Raw genomic sequence first — 27,060 nt, forward strand, 5'->3', positions numbered from 1 at the left:
AGTCATCAGTCTGAGAATTCAGGAGCCTTTGCAAGGAAGAGTGGGCCTGGTTTGCTTTGAGAGAAACGGCCCATTGCTGCATGGAGCCAGTGTGTCGGTACTCAAGCCAGTTGTTGGATACGTCCAGATGCTCGGCAAACAGTCATCCGTGTGTTCTTGCGCCAGCCTGTCCCTCACCCTTGGCCTTCTGGGGAATACACCAGTTGCCGTCTTTAATAAGGTCCTCGACCTGAGCGGCCCCAGAAGAGATGTGAACAGTGAAAAGCTTGATCTAACCCATAAATGCCGACCCCAACAGTGATCGCCGTGCACTGCCTGTGTGTGGCCTGTTTTACCCCTCTTGCCAACTAGCAGGTATGAATTACACCCCCTCTGGTTTCAGCACCACCCAGTTTTTACAGGAACCACCTCAGACGTCGAGGTGCAGCTTGGTTCTGCCGATCTTTTTCGCCTGTGCACGTGGGAAGCGGGTGGGTGCCTGAGGCTCCTCCGCCTTCCTGCTGCGGGTCCTGCCCATGGGGGAGGGCCTGGCAGGAGGCGTCAAATCTAGGTGCCAGATGACAGGGCACACCCAGGGGACTTGATGAGTAGGGACCCTTCTGTCCCTGTCAGGGCGGCTAGCTCCCTGGAACTGTACGGCTCAGCTCCCTTTTCTCCTGGCTTTGGATCGGCCCATTAGGACAAGAGAGAAGCCCGTATGCAAGGCCCATCACCTTCCCTTCGGGTTGGCATGGCTGCATTCCCTCCACAGTGGCAGCTTCCGACGGCAGGCCCCTTCCCAGCTCTGCCTCCTGACCTGCCCCTTCGAGCCAGGGAGGGGGAGTTCCTTCAGGGGGCTGCTGTGGGGGCTCTGAGCACCTTAGCCTGTGCCCATCCCTACCCTGCCCACACCCCCTGGGGAGCCCTCCATCAACCCTTCTCCCGTGAGCCCTGGGGTGGAACTCCCCTGCTGGGCTCTGCTTCGCTCAGCTGCTGATAATGACAGTGAGAGCAAAGCCTGGTTTAGTTTATGGGTCCGTCCAGATCTGTTCATTCAGGCCGCAGTTTATCTTTGTTGGCATGTAGCGAATGTACTGAGCTGCGGAAGGTCAGGGAAACAGAGAAGCCAGGGTCTAATCCTATCTGCCTGGTGACCGTATGAAAAGAGATGACAGAAGGAGAGACACCAGGTGTGTGCACACACAGAGGGACTATCACGCCGAGAGGCAGCAGGAGGGCGGATGTCCGCAAGCCAAGGGGAGGCCCCAGGAAGAAACACCCTGCTGGCATATCGGACTGTGCAAACGGAATTTCTCTTGTTGAAGCCACCTAGGTCTGTGGTATTTTGTCAGGTCACCCCAAGCAAACTAATACACCCCGCTGACATCCCAGCCCCTGATTGCCCCAGCCCCTGACCGGTGGGCCCTAATGCACACGGCCCCTCCAGCTCTGCCTCCACCCCCCACTCATCCCAGGGGGCAGTGGCCCAGGTCCCCACCCCTCCTGTTCCATTGGCCCCTCACCGGACCGTTTTGTGTTGGCGGGAATGAGCAGGGAGGCCCCCTGGGATGGAACTGTGCCTATGCTATGATGGCCCCCGGCTGATTTTCTAGATCATGAAGCCTATTTGTCTTACTGAACCTTCTGGTCTTCAATAAATGGATGTTCCTCTGACCGAGGCCTGCTGGCCCTCGCGGTGCACCTGCTCCCATCACACTGCAGGCAGACGGGAGAGACGCCCGTTTAACAGAGTTAAGTTTGTTTTTCACAAATCAAGACACATCCACTTGGGGCAAAATTGTGACATTCAGGTGACCCAGAAAATCACGGCTGCTTTTATAGCCAGTTCTCCGGAGGCGGAGACTCTCTCACTGTCTGCCCTTCTGAGCTCTTGGAACAGAGAGGATTGAAACGTTCCCTACAGAACTCAGCACTTAAGAGGCTGTCAGCTGTGACTCTCAGAGTCTCGTCTCCTCTTGGCACCTCGCTGTCCTCCAACCCTGCAGCCGTCTGGGGAGAGGGCATTTCAGATCGAGCAGCCGCTCGCATCTCCACTCTGTCCCGAACGCAGGGGTGTGGCAGGTGCGAGGTGGGGGCACAGTGACGCCCTGCAGTGAGGCTGAGACACCCTCCCTGGGACCCCGAGTTCAGGAAATTAAGTGCTGAATTTTTCCGCCGGAGTCTGCACTTACGCTCATTTCTGAGGGAAATCTGTGTTGCCCGGGGAGGAGATCATTTGAGTTCATTGGGGCAGTTTCCAAGCTTAATCAAACGAGCAAGCCCAGCAGAGCTTAGAATCATTGTCAGTGACTAAAACTTGATTGTTTGACAACTTTCTTTGGCTGCTACCTGTCAGAGGCTCTGATTGGATGGGGCTGGTGGATTGGGCTAAAAGATCTTTACCAAGGGCAGACCCCATCTTGGCCCCATGTTGGTCTTTATATTGTTTCTAATGTTTTAGGGAATCGTGAAATCATAGAATATGATTTTTACTGAGAATCCTTTTCACGGGTCTTTGCTCTAAGTGGGCAGGCGTGGCCGCAATCCGGTGTTTGCTGTGCATGTCACAGCCTGGGTACTGTCTAGTTGACATGTATGGAAGTTGAGATAAGGTGTTTGATCAGTGGATTGTTGGAAGGTGACATGAGGCTCGATAGTGATGTTAAATGGACCCTGAGAAGCTACCATGATGGGGAAGGGGCAGGAAGACTTTGCCAAGGTTAATATGTTACTTTCCCCCCCACACCTAGTCTTAGTTTATCTCATCTCTAGAATGTTCTGGAATATTTCCGTGTTCTGTACCGTAATTAGGAAAAGATCTGTATTTTGCTGGCATGGAAGCCAAAGAAAGATGCATCTGTCATTTCTCCTCTGGGTTAACGTTCTTTCAAAATAACTGGACACCATAAAAACGTGGAAACTAATGCAGATTTAAGGTCTTTCCTGAAAGGAATTTACTTGGATGGCCTTTAAAAAATCTTTTTAGCACAGAACAATATCTGGAATTGCTATATGCCTATTAAGAGGCTGCTTTTTCCTCTGTGGGTTTAACAAGGGAGACTATCAAAGCCTTTTACAAACCACATTGAAAGAGCCTGGTCCTTAAATGGCTGGCCTGAAAGTAGCACAGGGCAGCAAACCGGAAAACAGTGGCCTTTCTGGGTTCCAAGTCCAAGTGTGTGGGCTGGTCAGAGCAGCAGGCACGGAGAGTATGAAATGGAACGTTTGAGATTTTAAGAAGGTGGGGTCACAGCGCTCCAAATGGAGCTGACTATGCGGAATCCTGGGTTACCCATCGTTACCACTCACGTGCTCGTGGACACTCATCAGTGTAGCTGGGAGCTATCTGTACCTTGTGACACCTGGGACATAAGACACATTTTCTGCTTTCAAAGCACTTAATGATGGTCAATATTGTACATGTATTTTTTTAAATATGGTTTTTATTGATTTTATAGAGAAAGGGAGGGAGAGGGAGAGAGAGAGAGAGAGAGAAACATTGATCAGCTGCCTCCCGCACTCCCCCTCATTGGGGATTGAACCCACAACCTAGGCATGTGCCCCAACTGGGAATTGAACCAGTGACCTTTTGGTGCACAGGATGACACTCAGCCAGCTGAGCCACACCAGGCAGGCCAAACATATATTTTCATAGAATGAACTCTGAGGGGCTCACCTTGCAGGGCCCCTTGGTGGGTGAGTTTTAAATACAGCACTGTCATTATTTAGCCCTCTGTATGCACAGCTTGAAATAAGAGTGTGTGATTGGCAGTCCATCTACCTATTAGGAAACGTGCTTTTCTAATCCTTGTTTTACACAATATTAAAATTGGTGACAGTGCCTTGACACACATAATAAACACAGGAAATTTGGTGTGTGTGTGTATGGAGAGGGCTGAGAAGTTAAACTTTTAAATCGGTGGATAAACCTCAGATGAATCATCTCCAGTCACCTGCACTCTGTGCCTCACCAGTCCTTTAGTCAGCTCAACAGACTGAAAACCTATAAAAGAGGAGCCTGGTCTTTCGTCCGAATGTTAGGCGGTGAATTCTGTAAGGGGCACTGTATCTTCATCCCCATGGCCCAAGCATGTGGGAGCTGCTCACTAAATATTGATTGATAAAAGTTCCTCCCGGAAGACCTGAGTCAGGATTTCAAAGAGATATCTGTACGCCTGTGTTCAAGCAGCGTTATTCACAATAGCCAAAAGGTGCAAGCAACCCAGGTGTCCATTGATGGATGAGTGAATTTTTAAAATGTGGCCTAAGCGTACAAATGGATTATTACTCGGCCTTAGAAAGGGAGGGCATTCTGACCTCTGCTACGGCACGGATAAGCTCAGGAAAATAAGCCAGTCACCCATTAGGTTCATAGAGTAGTCAGTCAATTCATAGAGTCAGAAAGTAGACTGGTGGGTGCCATGCGCTGGGGAGGAGGGCATAAGAGGTTGTTTAATGGGGATAGTTGCAGTTTTACAAGATGAAAAGAGTCCAAGAGATGGATGGTGGCCGTCACACAACAGTGTGAATGGACCTAACACCACTTAACTGTGCACTTAAAAATGGTTCAGATGGTAAATTTTATGTTACGTGTATTTTACCACAATTTAAAAAAATGAATCTTAATACCTAGACTAATAGTAAGGAGTGGAATGTTGATTCTCAAACTTAATTTGTTCTGGAAGGCTGTTCAAGAAGTGGCTTGTTAGAAACCTAGTCATTAGAATTGAATTAATCCATTCCAGACCCCAAAAGCAAAAAAACATGAAAATATTCTCCGCACAATTTCCTGAGATGTTAACAGCCTGAGGTTTCGCGGTAAACGGACTCACACCGGTGCATTCTCTCCTTTGTCACCTGAGAGCCTGGTGACTGATCACACAGGTATCAGCATGAAAGAGTTTTCGGTCAAGGGCCAAAGGTTTGTTTGACAACTGAGACATTTTTCTGTGAACAACTTGGTGGAGAACCGAATTGTTCTAGTGGCAGACATTTGAGAACGAAGGTTTGACTATAATAGTAACTAGAAAATCATGCCTGTTGCCACAAGTGTATATCCCTTATCTTTCTCTTTTATTTTTTGAACATTTATTAAAAACTGACACTATCTGAATGTTGGGGACCGGGGTGAAGTTAATCCCGTGTTTTTAAACAAAAATTCAAGTCTGAAATGGCTTTTTTTAGGCCAAAGTCCCTTCCAAAGTTGTCTTCAGAGTGAAGACATTGCACCTTTCATGAGGATCTTTTTAAACTCCTTTGAGAAATGTGCCAAAAGCTCTGGCTGGTGTGGCTCAGTGGGTTGGGCGTTGTCCCAGGCACCAAAAGGTTGCCAGTTTGATTCCTGGTCAGGGCACGTGCCCAGGTGTCAGGCTTGATCCCTGGTAGGAGATGTGCAGGAGGCAGCCGATTGATGCTTCTCACATTAATGTTTCTCCCTCTCCCTCCCCCTCCCTCTCACTCTAAAAATCAATAATAATAAAAATTTTTAAAAAGAAAATAAAATTTGCAGAAAGAGCTGATTTTGAGCTAAAATGACATTTTCTAAAGTCCCTGAAAAGGTGCACGAAAAGGTGTGAAGGGTTTTAGGGAGTGGTTTTAGTTGCCTTTTTGGGGAAGAAGAGACTAGCTTGCCCTCTGGTAATAGAGGTTTCCCTACTTGTCCCCTTCCCCACCCCCCATAACCCCCAACATACGGGGACGAACCTGCTTCTGCCCTTTTTCCTAGGGCTCCCTGAGAAGCAGTTCAGTATGAACGTGGGAAGAAAGGATCATTATTTTTACGGGCATCAGTGAACTGGCATCCAGCCTTGTGACTCTCACTCATGACTATTTAAATATCCGCCCTCATTCCTCAATCAATGGGGTGGCACCCCGCCAGCAGATACATTGTGTAACCTCAGAGGCCGAGGGAGACGCCCGGGTGCCTGACATGCTCCGTAGAAAGGGGGCCCCATGCTCTTCTCTGCCTCCCAGCCCTGTCCCGAGTTTGCCTACAGAGAGGGGAGGGACTGGTCAAGCAGACGGAAGCATCCGGTCCCCTGTCCCTGGGTGTCCTCTTGCAAACAAACAAGCACCTTCCAACTTCCAGCTCTGACTTCCAGGAGCTTGGCTGACATGAGGCTACTCAATGCATCTCCCCTCTTAGTCCTGCTGGGCTTCCCAGTCCAAGAGGCAGAGGACCAGGCACTGGATGTGGTGATCCCTGAAGATGATGTCACCATGCGCAGCCACCGTGGCGAATGAGACGCCTCCTTCAGGTGTGACACCGGCTGCTCCGTGAGGTCGAGCTCAGTGGTGAATCGGCGCCCGGTTCTGGCCCTGGATCTGCCAGTCCCTGGCCCAGGGGTAGCCCTGGACACGGGATCACACCCCTGGGAGCTGCATGTGGATGTTGTCTCTGAGTCTCAGCAGCCAGAAAGGACAGCAGGAGCCTTTGAGTATTAAGTGAACAAGCAAGGCGGGGTCAACTCTCACACGTCGAGATGAGACCAAGAGCTGGAAACCCACAGATAGCTTCATCGGGGCGGTGGGTTTAGAGGATGATTTTCTCTTCTTTGAGGCTCTGGGATTGGAAGACTCTGGACTCACTAGAATCCTGGAAGGGCATTGGACCCTCAGAACCCGGCCAGAGAGCTCAAACTAACTGGACTCAAGTCTCTTGGGACAGGATGGCCTCAGTGACGTTTGGGTGCCATTCACACATTCTTCAACCTTTACTGAGCACTTACTGTGTGCCCAGCACTGTGCTCAGAGCTCACAACACGGAGCTACTGGGGTGATCCAGGCATAGCACGGGAGGAGAGGAACCCGAGCAGCTTCTGGAAGATTCCAGAGGTGGAAGAGACAGGACACACAGATGCATGGAGGCCAAGGCAGAGAGAAAGGGAATGGAGGAGCTTGGGCACCCAGGGGACAGAGTGGCCACTGACCACGGTGGGGAGGAAAAGGCTGGCAGGGTGAAAACAGTATGGGTGGCTCTGGGATTAGAGCCTTCCTGAAAGCCGAGTGCGGGCACTGCCCACCCATGGGTCACTGCCAGCTTTTCAGCGCATGGTAACATCCATCTTGGCATCACCTGCTGCAAGACCAGCCACTGTGCACCGGACAGACTGCTAAGTACACCACCAGGTCTGCGGCTTGTGTGAGCCACTCCTGACCTGCGTGTGGCCTGGCCGCGAGGCAGACCCGGGGAGGTCTGTGGGTGATGCGATGCAGGTCGTGTGGGCACAGTGATGGGAGATATCAGCCCTGTAACAAGAGCACAAAGGCATCCCACCTCGCTGCGGAATGAAAACACCCCGGTGTGCCAGGCACTGTCCCTCTGCGTCACACTTAGCCCATGTGCTCCTCAGAGCAACACTCTCCATGACCCCACTCAACAGAGGGGGGTGCCGAGGCTCAGAGATGGTGTGCAACTTACCTGATGTGCCACAGCCAGTAGAGGCTAAGCCAGGGGTCGGATCTGGGTACATGATGGGACCACAGGTGGAAAATGACCTCAAACCAGCATCCTAAGAATGGACAGTCTTCACCCGCTGTGGGTGTGTGATAAAATCTCGCCACCATACCCTTCCTACTCTTCCTGACGAGGAGGGGTGGTTCAGAAAGTTTCAGGACTCTGGGAGCACCCCTGATTCCAGTAACTGCCCCACCACCCCGGGAACAGGTTTCAGCTGCAGACAGTGGCAGCTCCCACGTCCAATCGGATTCTGATCTGGGGATGACTTTTGGGCTCTTCTAACTGGGACCCCACACCACCCCTCCCACATCCAGATCCTGCTCTCTCAGCCTCAGCCTCCACAGCCCGTCTTAACCTGCCAGGCCCTAAACATTCCTTGGAAAGCTGTGACCACGTCTGGAACCAGCCAAGCATGGGCCCCTCCCCTCTGCACCATGCACTTGGCAGCTGTGGTTTTCCCAGAAGGAGCCAAGGAATCCACATGACTCTTGGCATGTGTTTTTCTAGTTGGGCCCATGGTGCAATAGTGGAGGCACAAGCACGAATGTGCATGCACACACACACACGGGCACACACACGCACACACACGCACACACACGCAGAGCCTGAATAAACTGTGCGATCCAGCTCCTCTTAGCGAATCAACATCTGGTTGCGTTAAGTGGAGCCCTTTGGAAACGGTTTCACCCCTTCTTTATAAAAACAACCTTAATTTTAGATTGTGGAGAAATGATGCGTGGCAATTATTTTTGCTTTCTCCAACAAGATGCGTTTAAGCGGATGAGCTCCATTCCTAGGCCTGAAGCGCTGAAAGAGCCTGATTAGCAGAATCGGCGCCGACAATCACGTGTAATAACTGTGGGCAAACAGCCCGCGTGGCTGGGCCGGAAAGGACGCCGCCACGGGTTGGCTCGCTGGCAGACGCCGGCAGATGGGCTGCTAATGTAATTAGGAATCGTTGTGTTAAATGAGCCATTATTTAAATTATCTGCTAATTTTCCTATTAACCTGCTGAAAAAGAGACAGTGATATCTGAGAAATCTCGGGCTGCCTATCGCCAACTAGACGCATAGCCCAGTTCTTTCCTTAAATGCAACATTTTACCTTATTGGCGCGATTAGCAAATGGCTTTCTGAATGGTTATTGGGATGCATCAGCAGAAGGTTGAGAGGGGCAGGGGGAGGCCTGCGCAGCCCGCGGTAGGTTTCAGCAGGCGGTCGACTGCGCTGTGGTAGACAGTTCTGAGCCCTGGGAGGGTCTTAGCTTCCTGACCACTCTGCTTTTGTTTCGTTCAGGGTCTGAGTTAAAGGATATTTGGACTTTGGGGTGCATAAGGCAAGGTCTGCGTGACTCAGCCTTTCCTTATCTCTCTCTACCCCCAAAACATGCAGGAGGAGAGAGAAGTGAGGCAGAAAGGAGGAGCGGTGGGCTCCTGGGCTCCATCCTGCTGGGGGCACTTCTGGGAGGTGGCATGGGCATGTTCAAAGCTGGCCACCAGAGGAGCGAGGAAATGGAGGTCCCAGTCCATCAGCTGTTGTGTATTTGGGGGTGAGGGCTGCTCCCAGGAACATTTGCCCCGTGACCGCTTCAGGCCTACCCTGGGCATTGGAGGGGCTTGCTCCTGCAGTGACAGAACGCTGCCAGGGCACCTGGTGGGCACCCTCAGCCTCTGCTGTCTTCTGCTTCTAACTCTGCTCACCCTTTGATATTTAAGAGCTTTATTTGATAGAGCAGCTAGGACATTAATTAAGGTAGTCCGTCCTAGCCAATTCCAGAAAATCTAAATAAATTTTTTGCACACAAGTATCAGGAATTTGGCCTGGGAGCTCTCTCCGGCTTCTTCCAGCTTCTTTGCAGGTTTGGCCTCTACATCTGCTTTCCCTCGACCGCCCAGGGAGCTTGCATTTTCTTCCTCCGCACTGTAGGAACAGGATCCCTGGATTCCTGTTGTCACTAGGGGGACCATCAAAAGGAGACAAAGAAAAAGGACTTTGCCCTCAAGCAGTGCAGGAACTCACTGAGAGAAAACATAGGCAAATTGGAGAAACTCAAAGGCAATAAAAGACATCACCAAGGGTGACAAAATGCATCAAAACAAAATGAGGGAAGTCTGGCTGGTGTGGCTCAGCGGTCGAGCATTGACCTAGGATCCAGGAGATCACGGTTCAATTCCCCGTCAGGGTTGCAGGGTTGTGCAGGGGGCAGCCAATCAATGACTCTCATCATTGATGTTTCTCTCTGTCTCCCTCTCCCTTCCTCTCTCTGAAATCAATAAAGATTTTTTTTTAAATGAGGAAAATAAAACGCCACAAAATGTTTCATTTTAAAAATGAGTGAGCTTTGTCTAGGCAGAGTAAGGCAATAAAGTCCTGACTGCCCCCAAGAATGTTCCAAAAGGAATCTTCCTAAAGAATCTTTGGATTCACATCACTCTGGATGGAGCCAGCCCTTGGCCAGAGATCCCTTGGGATGTCATGGAGCTTGTCTCGATGGCCACCGGTGACTGACCTCAGCCTTCCCGCCTCCTGCTGAATCCGGGCTTGTCATCCACACTCGCGTTTTCACTCACTGGCCGAGAGCCTGCAGTTAACCCCTCGTGACTGTGCTTACTCCTCACGAGCCCCCTTCCTAGACGAGGGAGCGGAGACACAGGCAGGAGCGGGAACCTGCCCAGGCACCTGCTCCAAGTGGTGGAGGGCACCTGGCCTGGGCCCTCTGGGCCTGTCACCGCTCAGTGCAGTTGACGTGAGAGCAGCACTCTCGACATGGGAGCAGAAACCCATCACGTTCGAAATGTGTCCAGTTCCCACCCACCTGTAACGTGAGTAATGGGCATTCTCGTTTCATGATGATTTTGTAAAATCTTATTATGCAAGTTCGGGTAGGACTGCTTGCTGAGCAGAAGAAAGCTCTCGTTTGCAGGTAATAGAATTTTCACGGGTCTCATTTTTCGTCTGTTTAAGATCTTTTGCAATATTTTGCGTGTGATGGGTAGGTGTGCAATGCAGGCTTGTTCCATAAATGTACAAACACACTCCTTTTCCCCACAATATGCATTTCTGCTATTTAGTCTCCACTCAGGGAAAGTCTATCCCTGAGTCGCCTTCATTCAACCTCCGTTTATTGAGCACCTACCAAGCCCTGGGCGCTGTCCAGGGTGCTGGAGGGGAAATGATGGGCCACACACGGGCCCCATTCTCTCAGAGGGTGCCCTGCGCCGGGGACGTAACCTGGAGAAGACAGCTGGACTGCAGTGTGACAACGATGGAGCAGGGTCTGGGGATCGCGAAGCCTCAGGAACGATGTGGAAGGTGTTTCCAAGAGCACAGTTAGAGGAGGGAGACACCTGCCACAGAGACTGAGAGGGAGGGCCGGGGCGGGGGGGACCGTGGGGAAAACTGTGGGGGAAGGTGGTGTTTTCGAAGCTTCAAGGAGGGACTGGTCAGTAGTGGCCAGTGGTGCTTGAAGGCTGGGGGAGGTGGTGATGGGGCTTAGTGTGCAGATGTCACCGGTGACCTCGGCCGGCCCTGAATGGTGAGGCAGAAGCCCCGTCTCCGCAGGTTGTGGAGAGAAGGAGAACAGGCAGGAGACCCTGCTGACACGCGACTGGGAAAGGAAGGAACAAGAGGCAGCATATTTGGGATTTTGCTGTTTTTAAGAAATGGAGCAAAAGTTTGCCCTGTCAGCTCCTGCAGTAAGTTCTGAACCTTCCTAGTTTTTGTCACTTGGATCACAGGCAGCTTTTAGGGAAAGGCCCGAGGACACTTGATTCTTTCTGCTGGATTTTTAGCACTGCAGGGGCCAGGGCCACGTCTCGTGCATCTCTGCTGCTTCCCCCTTTAAAAGTGTGATTTCCAAGCCCTTTCCCCTGTCACTCAACACACTTTAAAAAATAATAATAATAATGCAGCCCGGGCAGTGTGGCTCAGTGGTTGATAGTTGACCCATGAACCAGGAGGTCACGGTTCGACTCCCGGTCAGGGCACATGCCCAAGTTGCAGGCTCGATCCCCAGTCGGGGGCATGCAGGAGGCAGCTGATCAATGATGCTTCTTTCTCATCAATGATGTTTCTATCCCTCCCTCTCTCTGAAGTCAATAAAACATATTTTTTTAAAAATAGGCGTTTCTGCATTCCTCCTTGTGGGGTGTGGGTAATATCTTTCTTAGATGCTTCTGAGACATTTTCACTTGTAAACATTCCACAAATCTGAGACTATGTGTGTCTTTTCAGTGTCCCTTATGGAGCTGAGTGATGTGTTCTGGGGTGAGACTGTCGTGTGTGTGGCGATGAACCCGGGGGGCAGGAAATGACTTTGGAAGTTCCCGGAATAAGGAAAGAGCAGATGACATGGCTGGCTTTGGAGGGAGGCGAGGTGCCCAGAAGAGACCTGCACCCTGAGCCCCTGCATTTCGGTCGTTGTACAGTGGATCGTATAAAAGTATAGGACAAGTGGAATTATTTCTTTTTCCTGTTCTGTTGAGACTACTTGCAAAAAGGGAGTCACGGCTCTGGGGAGAGATCAGCCTGAGGAATGTTCGTTCACAGCTTGTCAAGCAGAAAAAGGCGTTGGCTTGTGTGCTGCGCAGAAACATTACTTGAAGCACCGCCCAGAGCGTTGACTGCCCCCTGGACATCCACCCCTCACCTGACTTGGTGGCTGCCTCCTTTATCAGGGTGATTTGTCTCCTCAAATCACGCTCTAGGAACGGCCGAGGCGGTGGCCGGCTTTGCCGAGCTGTGACTCTCAATTGAATGTTTTTGAAAGCTGCCTTCTGCTGAGCTGGCCGGGAAGATTGGGCAGAATGCCTGGGCGATTAGGAGTCTTCTGTGTAAAATAATGCAGCCTATGTTTTGGGTGACTTTCTCTGCTTTTGTGTCCCCTGCCTCTTGAAGTGGGGACAGTGTACAGTGTGGCAGATCATGAGGACAGGATTGTAAAAGGACTCGGCTCTGATATGATGCAGAGGTTGTGGGTGGAATTCCACACCCAGAAGAGAGAGAGAAATGTCTGCCAACACAGTCCCCCGTCACTGGGGCCATTGTGCCAAGGACAATATAGTCTTGTTTGCTTTGGCCACTCCCAGTTGCGCAGGAGCTTGGGGCTGGGAACCCAGACTGCCAGGCGACCCGGTCTGTCCACACCACGTGTCCTGCTGGGCTGTTGGCTGTGTGGCTTCCCAGGGAGACCGGGGAAACACTTGTAGAGATGGCACACCCTTCTCGCTGACCACGAGCTTGGAGAGGAGGGAAGGTGGTTCAGGGATCTGTATTTTATTATCTGTGACTTTCAGTGACTGAGAAAGAGAAATTCTCACGGCAGAGTTTTCGGGCGCTCCGTGTGTCTTGCCTAACAGCCGCCCTCCCTTCTCGGAAAGGCCTGAAATTCCCTGAAATGCCTCGTGAGGAGTTTGCTGTTTTATTTCCCCTCCTTCGCCTCTCCGCTGCTTTCACCCAGGCAGCTTTAAAAGCCCACCTTGCACCCTGGCTAGTGTGGCTCAGTTGGCTGCTCAGCGTCCTGTGCGCCAAAGGGTCACTGCTTCGACTCCCGGTCAGGGCACGTGCCCAGGTTGTGAGTTTGATCCCCGGGTGGGGTGCGTATGAGGGACAACCAATCGATGTTTCTCTCTCTCCCTCACTCCGTCTCCCTTCTTCTCTCTTGAAAATCAATAAAAATGTGTTAAAAATAAATAGATAAAAATAAAAGTTCACCTTGCCTCCAGGAAACATTTAAATCCGGGACCTGGAGGCAGGGTTGAGTCAGGGCCCTGTGAGCTACATATATTAGCTTATGTCGGCTTGGACCCAGCGCCCACTGTTGGGACAGTGGCCTTGGTGCTTGACAAGGTGCATTTGGAACTTCATTCTGATGTCGGATGAGTTTGGGGCACTTGCTGTTTTCACAGAGACCGTGTGTGATATTGTGATGTTTAAGAAAAAATCATCCCAGTTGCTGGCAGAGGTTCTGAAACCCTTGGAAGTTCCTAAGTGATTAGAGTGATGAAAGTGCCCTTTGTTTTTCATAACCAGCCCCTTTCAGCCACACCCCAGGTGCATTCAGGAGCTGGCTTTTGGAAAGCCCTTGAGGATGGGGAACTATGTGGGTTTGGGGGGGTTGGAAATTTGAGTCTCACCTACCTGGGGGAGGGAGGGGTTAGAGGTGGAATCAGTCACCAGTGGCCAAATATTTAATCAGTTATACCCAGTGATGGGTCCTCCATAAAAATTCAAACGGACGAAACTTAAACAAAATGTGCGCTGGAGCTGCAGAACAGAGGGATTGAAGGACTGAGGCTGGGACGAGCCGTAAAGTGACCTTTTGGACAGAATAGACATATCTGTACCTTGGTTTGGGTGCATACCATGTCTAAACTCACCAGTGGAAAATCTAAAATCTTGCATTTTTATTATATGTAGATTATACCTCATTAAAACTAAAAAATGATAACTGTGACAGGTGTTCCCAGGTGCTGTGCAGCAGAAATGAGGGGAGGCCCCAGGGAGGCCCCGTTGGATCAGGATTTACAAGTGGGATTGGAAAGGCAGGAATTGAGGATCCCAGCCAGGTGACAGACCTGGACGGCACCCCAGGGTGGGAAGGGCTGTGCCTTGTTAGTACCAGTGGCTTAAGAAGGAAACCCCAGTTATTTCACTGAATGTGTTTTCTGTAAGACATGCTGTGTGTCGGGGGCAATACAGTTCCCCCTCCCTGCTGTGAGCTTCTTAGTGGACTGTGTGCAGATGTTAATTTTATAACAGCCTTTTAAAAACTTTCTAATCAATGTAAGTTTTTCTAAGTAGTAAATTATCAGTACTTTGTTTTTAAAAGATTTATTCAAGAGTATGGCCTTAGTCAAGTAACCTGATGGTTTCTATCTTTTCCCCTTAAAAATAAAAGCTGCAGATTCTCGTGGACACCGGGAGCAGCAACTTCGCCGTGGCTGGGGCCCCCCATTCTTTCATAGACTCCTACTTTGACGCGCAGAGGTGAGTGATTGGTCCATGGCTGGGCCTGGCCAGCTTTGGGGGCACCATACCCATACTTCACAGTCCCCTGGAGCAAAACAGCCAGAAGTTGTTTCATCTTAAACAACACAGTGTGTGTACATAGTTGTGTGTACATGTATACGTTTGTGAGTATGTGTGTGTAGGTATGTGTTCCTTCCAGGGGAACCCACAGGAAATTCTAACAGTCTCTGTACATGCTCATGAGATTTGCTGTAGAAAAATGCAAGTCATACAGCAGTTTTGCAGTTGTACCTGAGCTGCAGGGAGCACATGGCCCTTGGGTGTTAACTGTGGCCCCTCTGGTCCTGAAGTGGAGGTGGGCTCGAGAGGGAGACCGGCAGTGGAGGTGAGTGTGAGACTGTGTGCACGGGGGTCTGAGCTGCTGCAAAGTCACCTTTGTGTTGCTCTGTAGTTTTTATGACAAGTTTCTTTTTTAAAATTAATTAAATTTTTTAATATGTTTTTATCGATTTCAGAGGGAGGAAGGGAGAGGGAGAGAGAGAGAGAAACATCAATGATGAGGGAGACTCATTGATCCCCTGCCTCCTGCACGCCCCCTACTGGTGATCCAGCCCACAACCCGGGGATGTGCCCTGACCGGGAATCGAACCAGTGACCTGCTGGTTCATAGGTTGACGCTCAACCACTGAGCCACACCGGCCAGGCTATGATGAGTTTCTTTGCAATGCCCTGAAATGAGATGCAGAGGTAATGTTACTTACCTATAAGGTAATTCTAACTGCCCTGATGTAAAGTAGGGAAAATAAAAGGAGATTTATAGCGAGGGCTTCAGCACCTCAATATGTAAACACTCTGGTCGAGCTGCAATAGGAGACACAGGAGACACCTCCGGGCACCGGCACCCAGGGCGGGCTGATAGAGGCAGGTTGAGACAGACTCAGGCACCCAGGGCACGCGTGTAGGTGACGTGGTTTTCCACATCGGCACCGAATCATGGTGAAGTTCCCCCAGAAACCACACTGTGAGTTTCATCCCTTGGCACTTCTGTCATTCGAACCTCAGCTGGACTCTCCCACTTGCAGGTATTGCTGAGATTTTCTAAGTCCCTATAAGACTTTACTCACAGTTTGGCCCCTGTCCCTGACCCTGCCTTTCTTGTAAAGAGAAGCATTCTTCATCAGGGTGACCGGTCTCTTCTCAGCTGAACCAGAGATGGAAGCCCGGAGAAGGTTCTCACCGCCTTTCTCTGTCTCCACCGAGGTTTCCTCTCTGAGCGCGGCGCCCGCTGGGGTGTCCTGTGCTCGCCCCGCCCTCTGACCTCCCTTAGTTATAATCAGGGTTCTGGCTGGGTTGTCGGCCTCGGAGGCAAGTGCTCCCGACGTTGGATATTCAGGTCGAATGCTTCCTGAAGCATTTCCCCAGCGATTGGAGGTGCGGCTTGGGGTTCTTTGGCAAGGTCCCTTCCATTTATGGAGGAGACGTCAGGTGACTGGTAGTCATTTGTGTGGCTTGTTCCCGCCGGAAGCCCGCTTGGCCCGGCGGCGGGTGTCCGGTGAACGGCTCTATAGCAGAAAGAAGACGGCGCGGTTTTCAAGATCTGCTTCCTTTTCAGCCGGTAAAACAGAGCCCGGCCAGTTGGCTTGCTGAGAGATGCAGTATGCTCATCCCTCTGACCTGCTCATCTATTCAGGAAATTAAGTATATTTCTATTAGAATTTCCCCTCCTCTCTTACGCCGTTGGGGGTGAAGCCCGCAGAGCAGTCGTGGCACAGGAGCAATTTCTTCTCCTTCGATGCTTGTCAGTGGGATTAGAATATTCGAGATGTACCCGGTGACCTTAAGGAGGCTGAGCCGGACCCCGAGACAGTCGTTTTTGCCTGATTCTTTAGATAATTTCTCGAGCCTGCCTGTTGTTTGCATGTCCAGGAGGGAACGTGCCCCGTTGGAGCCCACCCACCCGCGTGTGCCATTTTCAAGAATGTTGGTGAACCCCAGGTTGGGTGGGCTAACCGAGAGCCCCTGGGCCTTTGGTGACCCACTGATCCCATCCCTTCCAGAACCTTCCAGAACCGTGGAAGAGTTGGAGGGGCATCTGGTCCCCCAGGGCAGGCCAACGACCCCGAAGGTAACTCTGAAATGTGCAGAAGCACCCAGGAAGGTGTCGGCCGAGTCCCCTAGGTCCCTCCCTGGGTGGGATGACTCAGGAGAAGCAGAGCTGACCCACGGTGCAGCTCTGGAGCTCGGCCCCCCGCCCCCTCAGGTAGCCTGAAAACAGTCGTGGTTTCTTCTACAATAATAAAACGTGCTGGCTCTCTTCTCCTCCGTTCAATTGATTCCGCTTTTCAGTCCCGTGGTCCCGGAACACTCTTGCCAGAGGGAGAGCGTCTCCTGGATTTGGTGCAAAGTGATTTTATTGCTGTGAGTGGACTTTCCCCCGGCTCCCTGCGTCCCGATTGATCGCTGTTTCTGAGCGCAGAGGGTGGATGCTGCAGGAGAAGCGATCTGGGCTCGCTCTCCCCCGAGCTGGTTAATTAACGATCGAGAGCCACGGCTTTTCAACGCCGAGAGGTGGCGGTTAGGACAGGAAGAGGGAGGAACACGTTTGGTTTTTAACTTCCTGCTGGAGACCTGTGTGAACAGCCCTCGGAGCGGCGCGCGGCTCGGCTCTGGGGCTTTGCTCTGGGAGCTTAGTTTGCGGATCCTGGGGATAGGAGCCCAAGGGGAATCTCTCTCCCATTGTCTGGGCTGTGCTTTCTGCAGGGTAGCCACCAGCCGCATGTGGCTGTTTAACATTAAATAATGCTCCGGGTTTAGCCCCACCGCACTCACACGGTAAGTGCGCCGTAGCCCCCTGTGGCTGCCGTTTGGGGCGGCATCAGTTGAGACCGTTTCTTACAGGAGGCCTCTTGGGCAGTGCCGGCCTGGACACAGCGACTCCACCTTCCAGAAGCCCGCAAGGCTCCTCCCCGCCCCGGCTGCCTCGACCATGACTTCCCCACACACGTTCCCCTTTCCACGGGGGTGGTTAGACTTCAGAATGAGACAGTGAGGATACTCAGTAAGAGTAACTCTACAGGAGCATTTCGGGGGGGGATTTACATTTTCTAAGAGTTCATACATTGAATAAAGGTTATTTAACTGTAGTAACAGCTGTTTTCGTTGCGTACCTGCTGTGTTCCAGGGTTTTGTTCTAAGTGCTTTCCCATGTTCACTCGTTTAATTCTCAAAATCAACCCCACGAGGTATGGTACTATGTTATCTCCGTTTTTTAGTTGAGGAGACTATGTTTGAGTAACTCCTACCCTTAGGGGGTTGGAGATGGCGTCTCAGTGACTTGTGTCAAAGCCTGCCTTTTGCTTCATCCCTTGTATTCTGCTGTGAATATAATCAGCTTTTGGCATTGGAGGAGAGCCCTGAAGGAACCTGTGACATCAGGGGGTAATGTGGCGGGTATGACTTCATCTTTATTCATTACAATGGTTGTTTGTATGAATCCAAACCCTTGGCCACTGCTGGCACAAGCTGGGGCACCTCGTTCCAGGCTGCGAGCCCCTCCCTGTGCCACAAAGCCCGGTCAGTGCAGGGTTCCCGCATAGCCAGGGGGCCAGGCAGGTGCCCACATTCGGCTGTGCCTTCACAAGCCAGCGCAGTTAAGTGGAGCACCTGACCTAGGGGTTTCTCTGGGGCCACATGTGAACCCCAGTATGTCCTTCCACCTGGCACAGAAGACGCTGTTACCCAAACAGTAGTGATTACATTTTGTGGGAACTGTAACTCTGTTGACGTGAACATTGTTGAGAGTTGCTTACAGTTGACCGTGTTTAGAACAGCCGTCTTTGCCACCGTGACCGGCCCTCCTGTCAGACACGGTCACCCAGACAGAATGCGACGCTTTCCCTTCCCTTCTCCCTCCAGGTCCAGCACGTACAGTCCCAAGGGCTTTGATGTCACCGTGAAGTACACGCAAGGGAGCTGGACCGGCTCGGTGGGGGAGGACTTGGTGACCATCCCCAGAGGCTTCAACAGCTCTTTCCTTGTCAACATTGCCACGATCTTTGAGTCGGAGAACTTCTTCCTGCCTGGGATTGAGTGGAATGGGATACTTGGACTTGCTTACGCTGCCCTGGCCAAGGTGAGAATGAGTCGGGGACCTGAGTCAGTTGAGCGATGGGAAGAGGGTCTGAAAGCCCCTCCTTAGAGGGGCCAATGAACGGGTCTGGGCTGCGGGAGCTGGTCAGTCAGAATCACAGGGTTGAAACAGGCCGCTGGTCACATGGTTAATGAGGTTTCTAAGCATTTTTAAAATTAAAAGTACATGGCACAATTTTTGAACTTCCCTGCAAGATACACTGGTATCATTACTCTTTGTCTTTTGTTTTTATCTATTTTACTTGGATAGTTGAAAATACTGAGAATCTGAATCACTTTATGGTTTTGTTTAGGAGTTTTTATTAGCATAGGATTACGAGAAAATGTTTATTAAATTCCTACGTTCATATGAAGATGGAGCCTCCGGGAGACGTTGGGACGTGGGCAGGGGGAGGTGGCCCCGGCAGGCTGAGAGGCCTCACGCTGCCTCCCGGGGCTCCAGACCACCTCTGAGGGGACACCTGCAGCCGGAGCAGGGACAGCTGGAAAGCCTGTCTCAGGACTGCCGGCCACAAGGAGAAAGTTTGGAGCCTTGCTCTCCTCGGCATCAGAACCTTCACAAGACGGAAAGACAGAATTGCATGGTCTCCAGGATTGTAGTGGGCTCCCCGAAGGAGCACTGCTGGGGCGCAGGAGGAGGGAGGCAGGCCGGCCGAAGCCAGGGAATCTCCACCAGAGGCAGGTGGGTTAGGCCCTGGGGCACCTATGGGCAGGGCTACGTACACCTGGGCAAAGCAGGTCACCCCTCCTGCCTGTCATCGGCACCACACCTCATTGCTCAGGGTCAGGCTTTGAGCCAGAGCTAAAAAGAAATCAAAAAGGAAGCCCGGCTTCAGGAGCAGCAGGCTGGTGACAACAGAGCCCCCACTGGTCCCTGAAGACCCCAAAGGGAAAACCTGTTCTCCTCATAAGGACATTGGTTCCCGCTGAAGATTACCAGCAAAGGGTGCAGGGGCGGGGGAGGTGAAGGGTTGGTGGGGGACAGCAAGCAGGGGAGTCCCCAGCCCTGGGGCTTCTCAAGGAAAAAGACTGTCCCATGAGACACAGGGCTGAGGACATTACGAGGTGTCAGTTCTCACCGCCTCCCCACAAGGCCGACTTTGTAAGGGCAGGTTACCCCACTTTTGAGATGTGCTCACTGAGGGGCAGAGGCTCCTCGCCCAGGGCAGCCAGAGCCCCCTCTGCGTGTCCCACTGCCTGCGGGGCCCAGACTGGTCCTGGAGCCCCGTTTTCTCAGTACCATAGGCCGAGCTTTACATGAGATTTGCAGACTGGTAATAACTTCCCTTCCTTAGTACATCTTCACCAACAATGTGACCTTGGGCGAAATATTCCATCTTCATGTGACTTTGGAAATGAAAGATGTGGGCATGACTATTTCTATGCTGATTACTTGGAAGACAGTAGAGGAAAGCTAAATTATCTAGAATTAATAATATGTAAAAATTCCCTTGGGGGTGTCAGACTTTCCACATGACCTTTTATCTTTTCATCTGTAAAATTCCAAGATTGGCAACAGTTGGCTCCACATTGTTGGAGCTGAGGAGACAGTAACAGGATGTGTGGGAAGCAGGGCTGGAGACAGGACAGGCGGGTGGTCTGGGCTGGTGGCCCGAAGGCTTTTCTGAAGAAGGTTGACCAAGCAGTGAGTGGTGACCATAGCGGGTGGTGGCCCCTGGTGGATCCCAGCTGCTTCTCACCAAGGATGTGTGTCAGAGCCACCCACGGGGGCTACCCCCCGCAGCTGCCTGGGTCCAACCGCGTGGCTGAATCAGGTTGTCCTGGCCGCGGGAACTGTGCTTTGCGACCTCTGCAGGGATCCTGGGCACAGTCCTACTGAAGCTGACCTGAGAGAACAGGAACAGGTCCCTGACTGTGTGCCAGGCACTGGCCCGGCCCTTTGTGGGACACCGACCCATTTAAGCCCCAGAACCACTCTAGGGGCCTGTTATCACCCCCACTTTACAGATCAGGAAACAAAGGGGCAAGTCACAGGGTTAGCGGGTGGTGGAGCCAGGATGCAGTTCCGGGCACTGTTCACCTTGCTGTCCCTCAGGGACTTGGACAGTAGAAGAACACCAGCCTGGGTCAGCACCAGCCAACCCGTTTCCAGAGACACCTTTGTCTCATTGACCAAACACGAAGATCACCTAGAGACATCGTGCCAGATTCTGCCCGACCCCACGGAAGCTGAGTGGGAGACTAGGACAAATGAACTGAACACGTGGGGAGATTTACCTATTTGTTAATGGGGTTCTTCCTCCCTCCAGATCATAATTCGTATTATCTTACAGATAATAAATGATTGTGCCTTCTGTTAACCATCGGTGGTTAGCATATGCCTATAGCATCTATGCTACCGCAATTAAGTTTTCACCAAGAACTAGCACTCACGGTGACTAACTCTCCTATCTCCAGTTGTCAAAGCCAAAATCTAAACTCAAGCCTGTGACCGTCCTCTATGACCACCGGCCCCCGTGGCCCACCCCCAGCTCAGAACTGTCCGTAGACGGTCCCTCTTTCTTCTGAGTCCTGGGGAACTGGGGGCGTCCTCTGCATGCACGGCTGCCTGCGAGGAGGGCCCGGAGTGAAACCCGGCAAAGGGGAGTCAGACAGCTTTTCAGCTTGAGGAGAGCACTGCTCCCTTTCTGCGAGTTCCCTGCTCACGGGAGTTCATTAGCCAAGCCGTGTCCCGCAGTCTGGGATCTGAGATGAGCTGTCCCCTGGGTCAGGCACCTCTGATTCGTGTGAGGGACAACTGCAGCTGAGAGGTGAAGACACATGCCAGCTCCCGGGACCCGGTTCTCTCCTTACTCCGAAGTGGCCACAGCGAGAGCCCGCCACCTGCCTCAGTCGCCCGCTTCCACGCCTTGTCACCCGCCTCGCCAGGCACTCGCGGTGACAAGTGTGAGAGCCTCCTAATAGCTTCCGGAAATACTCTTATTTTACAATACAGCCGCACCAAAAGGAAAAATACCAAGTAGTAGGAAGTCCTGTTGGAGGTTTCTGAATTATTGTTGAAGGTACTTAATCATAAGCTTGTTTACTGTTCAGCCATGAAAAAAGTTAAATATAAATCTAACGTGGTGTCAACCCTGGGTGCTCTAGACTGTGAGTCTGACGCAGTGTCCCTTCCCTTCCTCCTGCAGCCGTCGAGCTCCCTGGAGACCTTCTTTGACTCCCTCGTGACACAAGCAGGAATCCCCAACGTTTTCTCCATGCAGATGTGTGGGGCGGGACTGCCTGTGGCCGGATCGGGTACCAACGGAGGTAGTCTTGTGGGTATCTTTCAGTCTTAAAGAGGCGAAAACGCACCAATCTCTGGGGCATTGTTTTTTCTTTCTGTTTTATTAAGACCCTGATGGAAATATTAGACATGTAGGCATACATAGGTCCCGGAAAGTTGTGATAATCCTTATTATAAAACTTTTAAAAGATGGATAAAATTAGCTATTATTTTTATCTTTCCTAATTCTCCTACCATCCAAAAGATGATTCTCATGACTTCCCCAAATTCCATGAAAGCTTTTTAAAATTTTCCTTTGAGAGGTAACTGGTTTTGCTGGGTGGGGGAGGGGCAAGCAAGAGACAGTCGGGGAGATAGCGGGTGGGCCTTACCCGGGGAGGGGAAGCAGGGGGGATGCCTGCGATTTCATAAGTTTGGGGAGACAAAGAACAACCGTATATCCTTTCTCTCTCTCTCTCTCAACACATACACACACATTGAGCAAAAGCATTTGTTAGTGGAGCAGAATCTTTCAAGGCTATCAGCCCTGAGCGTCCCCTTGATGGAACCTGCACCCAGATGTCTCAAGTAGGAGGTGACAGGAGGGTGCTCAAGAGGGGACCTCCCTCAGGGTGGGTGCTGCCAATGTCTTTGCTCTCAAGCCGTGAGAAGCCGGCTCAGCTTCTTCCATTTGCTAGCAGTGCACTTGCTTGTTACCCCCTCTCCAGGGGAGAGTGTGGCATGGGATGTGAGGGGTAAGGTCATACCGTTCTGCAAAGTGAAGTTTCGATTAAGGAAGCTCCACCTTGTTCGCTTTCCGTGCAGTGTGTGGGCTGGGGGGCTTCCTCCGTCTTCTGAGGAGCTAAATCTGGGCGGTTTAGCTGTCGGTCTGGGCAATTAACTATTTCACTGCGTTTCTTTGGGGCAGAATCTCCATATTGTAAGGTTGGCGTTACGTGTGTGTCCTGTAGGTGAGGGGACCCCCACAGCATCTTGATTAGACCGGGGCAGAGTATTGTCTGACTTTTGCGTACTTGGCCCCAAAACATTCCCCGTTTAATTTTCAAGCACATACATTTGTTTTGTAGCATCAGACTGAAGTGAGCACCGATTCCAGCGAAGGTTCGCCTTACACTCTGCTTTGTGTAACTTGTTATGCGCCTGTGTGTGTTTTCTCTTACCCCTGTGACTATTTTCCTTCCTAGGTCCTGGGTGGAATCGAACCAAGTTTGTACAAAGGAGACATTTGGTATACCCCGATTAAGGAGGAGTGGTATTACCAGATAGAAATTCTGAAGTTGGAAATCGGAGGCCAGAGCCTCAATCTGGACTGCAGAGAGGTATCTCCACTGTGAGCTGCTTGTGCCTACGAGTCTGTGAGTGCCTGAGTCACCTAAAGATTACAGCAGGGACCTGAGCATGAAACCAGAAGGTGCATTACATTGCAGGATAAATCAGAGATTCATGACATTAAAAGTTACAGGGCCTTTTGTATGACAAGTTTAAATCAGTGATCTCTCTCTGAAAAAATTGTTTTCTTACCACCGCTTGGCTTAATAGGAAAAATTAGTATAAAATGGTGAGTGAGGAGAGGTACCTGGAGCCACACCTTCCCCATTCACCTTGGCCTGATGGTCCCTGAACTCTGTGAAGAGGGTGAAGTATGCAGGTTTCAACAAAAATAAATCATCTACTCTCTCTTTCCTTCAGAGCTATCCCCCCCTCCCCCCCGGCTGTAATTCTCACTCAAACAAGTTATGTGCGTGGCTGCTGGGCTAAAGCAGGCAGGCCGCAGAGCTGTGAGACCCGACCCCTTGCTAACCTGTTCACACCCTCTCGCTGCATTTTGGCTTACCTGTGGCACATAATGGCATTATGATTATGATGACTTGAGGGAGCCTTTGTCTGCTCCGATATTTTCAGAGTGGTTTGTGAAAACCACCGGCACTTCATTCTATTCCGACCTCATACCTCCAGCCTTTTCCTCACGTCCTTTCCTGTGCACCATCACAGCCATCACAGGTGCCCACGTACACGGACGCTGCTGAGAAACCGCGGACACTTGATAAATGATGGCCCATGCCACCCAGTGGTGCCGAGTCCACGGATCTGTGTTTATGGTCAAAGCGCACTTACTTGCCATGAAGAAACCCAGTGGTAGAATCAAAGGGCCTAAAATAAAATGCAAACTCTGTGAGTGCGTGTGTGCAGAGTTTGCATTTTATTTTGAGTGTGTGTGTGTGTGTGAGAGATTCTCTTACCGAATGTGGCTCCGGCTCTCTCTTCCATTGGCAGCATTTACGAGAGTTGACTTTGTGTGATTTGTGTAAATGGCATTTAACACGTCATTGCACCTGCTGAGGACCAGTGGGCCTTCCCTCTTTGCCCGTGGAGGCTCCTTGACAAGGAAATTTGGGCATCTCTGCATACGGGACAAACTCTGCACGGGAGGGCGGTTGATTTTGGTCACGTCACTTCCCTTTTCTAGCCTCACTTCCTTTGTCTGTGGAGCGAGAAGGCTGGGCTAAACCAAAGATCCTTGGTTTCCAATTTCTGAGAATATAAGATTAATTGTGGCCACCAAGGAGGTACCATGGCTGCCCGAATTTGTACAGGGTGTCCCCCCAAAATGTATATACACCTTAACAGCTGATAGCTCAGTTTTGAAAATGAAATGTATTTTAATGAACACTGCCTGTATCATATTCGGGGGGTGTGTACGTTTCTTTGGGACACCCTGTATCTAACAGACTCGGTGACGGGGGCTGGTGCCATGTCACTCATGTGCCTTCTCTCCACCCCCGACCCCTCTTCTAGTATAACGCGGACAAGGCCATCGTGGACAGCGGCACCACGCTGCTGCGCCTGCCCCAGAAGGTGTTCGACGCGGTGGTCGAAGCCGTGGCCCGCGCCTCTCTGGTGAGTCTCGGGACGCTGATGGACCTCGGAGGCTGACAGGTCACGGCCACAAGCTGGGCAGTGCACTCGACGGGTCTCCTCTGAGGGCTTTGAAGGGTTGTTTTGTTTTTTAACTATTACCTGTTAAGCGCACACTCTTACTCTTTGATATTAACCAGCAAACAATTCTCTCATTTTAACCCGAGAAGACCGGGATCCTAAGGTGCGGGGCCTTTTTTGTATTTCAAGTAATAGTGTCGTTGGTGTAATACATTTTTTTAATCTAAGAAAAAAATTGGTAATATATTTCATCGAAGTAACTAGTAAACCAGGAACACGTCTGTAGCCTTTGAAACTAAAGAAATAAACCAAAAGTCATACTCCTAGGCCTTCCTTCTGGCTAAGCTGGGATTTTAATTCCGTAAAATATGTGATTTACAGAAGACAAAGACCAACTGGCCAGATAATAATTGTTATATGGTTGTGCTCAGCAGCACAGTCGAAGTCACGGCCAAGGAAAACATGCCTCTTGGGGACCTGGCTGACGGTATTCCCAGTGCGGCCCCAACTTTCCAGTTCTGGGCATCCATGTGGACCAGGGCGCTTTTATAAAAGGAGGAACTGTGTTAATGCCGGCAGGTCCCTCATGAGCAGTCCAGGAGGACACCCTCGATGGGTGAAGAGATTGCAGGATATTTTCACCCTGGGAGGGAGGGAGGGAGGGAGGGAAGGAGTGCTCCTGCTCCTGCTCCTGCTCCTGCGGTTAAGTGGCTCGTGACACTCGCCCTGCATTCATCCAGTCATGCCACGGTGTCCTCCATTCTCACTCCGCTTGATCTCCACGGCACCCTTGCTTCCGTGCCTGGGCTTCCATCACCTCTCCTCCCTGCAGCTCTTTCCACCCCTGGGGTTTTGCTGGCCCATGGCTCTGGGTGGGTCCTAGGCTCCCTCTCCCCCTGTACTCTCTCCTAAGTGGTCCCATCCACAGCCATGTCACTTCCCCCAGAGTCACTCCCATCCGTGGCTCTGGAATTCAGCTTTCTCGCCCCCGCTCGGCCCCTGGAGTTGGACTCGGAGAACAGGTGACCTGCACACGTCCCACTCGGATGCCTTAATGACGCTGCGTGCCGCAGAGCTCAGGTCTCTGATGAGTGACTTCTGATGAGGGACAGTGGTGCCCCTGGTCCTCTCCGGCCTGTCTCATGCCCCTTCCTGTCCTCTGCACCAGCCTCCATGGCTGTTGTCTGTGTCATCCAGTTCGGGCAGGTCTCGTTCTCTGCCCTCCTTCCCCTACCGTAGGTCACCAATGCCCACTGGTCCCTCAGCTCAGCTCAGGTGTTCCTACCTCAGGGACACCCCCCTGACAGACACCCCCCTTCCTCCCGTCAGTGCTCTCCTAGCTCTGCCCCCACCATGCACTCCTGCAGCGGGCATATGAGCGGGACTCGGCCCTGGAGGAGGAACCTCCCACGCGGTCCTCCGTTTGGGACCTGCAGGCACAGGGCAGGCCTGCTCGGGTGCCCTCGCCGGTCCCGGCAAGATGGCTTTGCTGGGACTTGCAATTAACTCACAGATTCAGCAGCTAGGAGCATGCATGGGTGCCATCACCCTTCCAGTCCCCTGATGAGAAGCACAGGGGGACGTTCTGTGTTCCCGCCCGTTCATATTCCCTGCAAATCTTTCCTGAGCCTCTCTGATAGGCTGCGGGTTAGGACCACAAGGGGATGCACACAGCAGGCCTGTGTCCTTAGGGGACTCAGATCCCAGTGCAGGAAACAGATGTTAACCAATCGCAATAAATGTAAAACTGAAACTGTTACAAGGAAGCGGACGCACCGTGGGGACCAGGGTTATGCGGGGGAGTCAGGGAGGGCTTCCCGGACGAGATGTCATCTGAACTGAGATCTGGAAGGGAGAAGATGCTCCAGAAGAGCAGAGAGCTCACAAGGGGCTCGGCACCAGGAGGAAGCTTGCTGGGCGCAGAGATTCAAAGGAGAGGCGATGCCCAAAAGGTGCCTCGCGTCCCATTTAGGGTCTGGTATCTCTTTTAAAGGGCCATTGCCAACTACTGTGTTACCTTGGGCAAGTTATTTCACCTCTGTGCTTTGGTTTCCTCATCGGTGAAGCAGGGGGGATAACGTTACTGCAGTGATGGCCGTGCTTGAGGGTTACAACGGTGCCTAATGCGAGTGAGTGCTCCACGCCCTCCGTGTTTTAATAATTGCTATTTTGCCGTCGCCATAATCTCCCAGAGGCTGAGGGCTCGGCTGCACCGTCCAACTTAAACGCTGTTGATCCCTGTGGGCATAGGGCAAGGTGACGAGAAGGGCCGGGAGCTGCTCCCTGTTGACTCGCCGGGCTAGTCATTGTTTCTCTCCCGA

The 27,060-nt window shown here is 51.6% G+C and overlaps 1 protein-coding gene across 1 annotated transcript in view; it reads left to right on the forward strand.

Moving 5' to 3' along the window:
- The window catches only part of BACE2 (beta-secretase 2), a 56,491-nt gene that overhangs the window by 12,884 nt on the left and 16,547 nt on the right, over positions 1-27,060 (forward strand). Inside the window, exons 2-6 of the mRNA XM_087818429.1 lie at positions 14,336-14,424; positions 18,322-18,538; positions 21,705-21,833; positions 22,987-23,121; positions 24,599-24,700. Coding sequence (XP_087674555.1) covers positions 14,336-14,424; positions 18,322-18,538; positions 21,705-21,833; positions 22,987-23,121; positions 24,599-24,700 — 672 coding nt within the window. The remainder of the gene's footprint in view (positions 1-14,335; positions 14,425-18,321; positions 18,539-21,704; positions 21,834-22,986; positions 23,122-24,598; positions 24,701-27,060) is intronic.

This window comes from Miniopterus natalensis, chromosome 6, assembly GCF_054644295.1.
Source record: "Miniopterus natalensis isolate mMinNat1 chromosome 6, mMinNat1.hap1, whole genome shotgun sequence".
NCBI lineage: Eukaryota > Metazoa > Chordata > Mammalia > Chiroptera > Miniopteridae > Miniopterus > Miniopterus natalensis.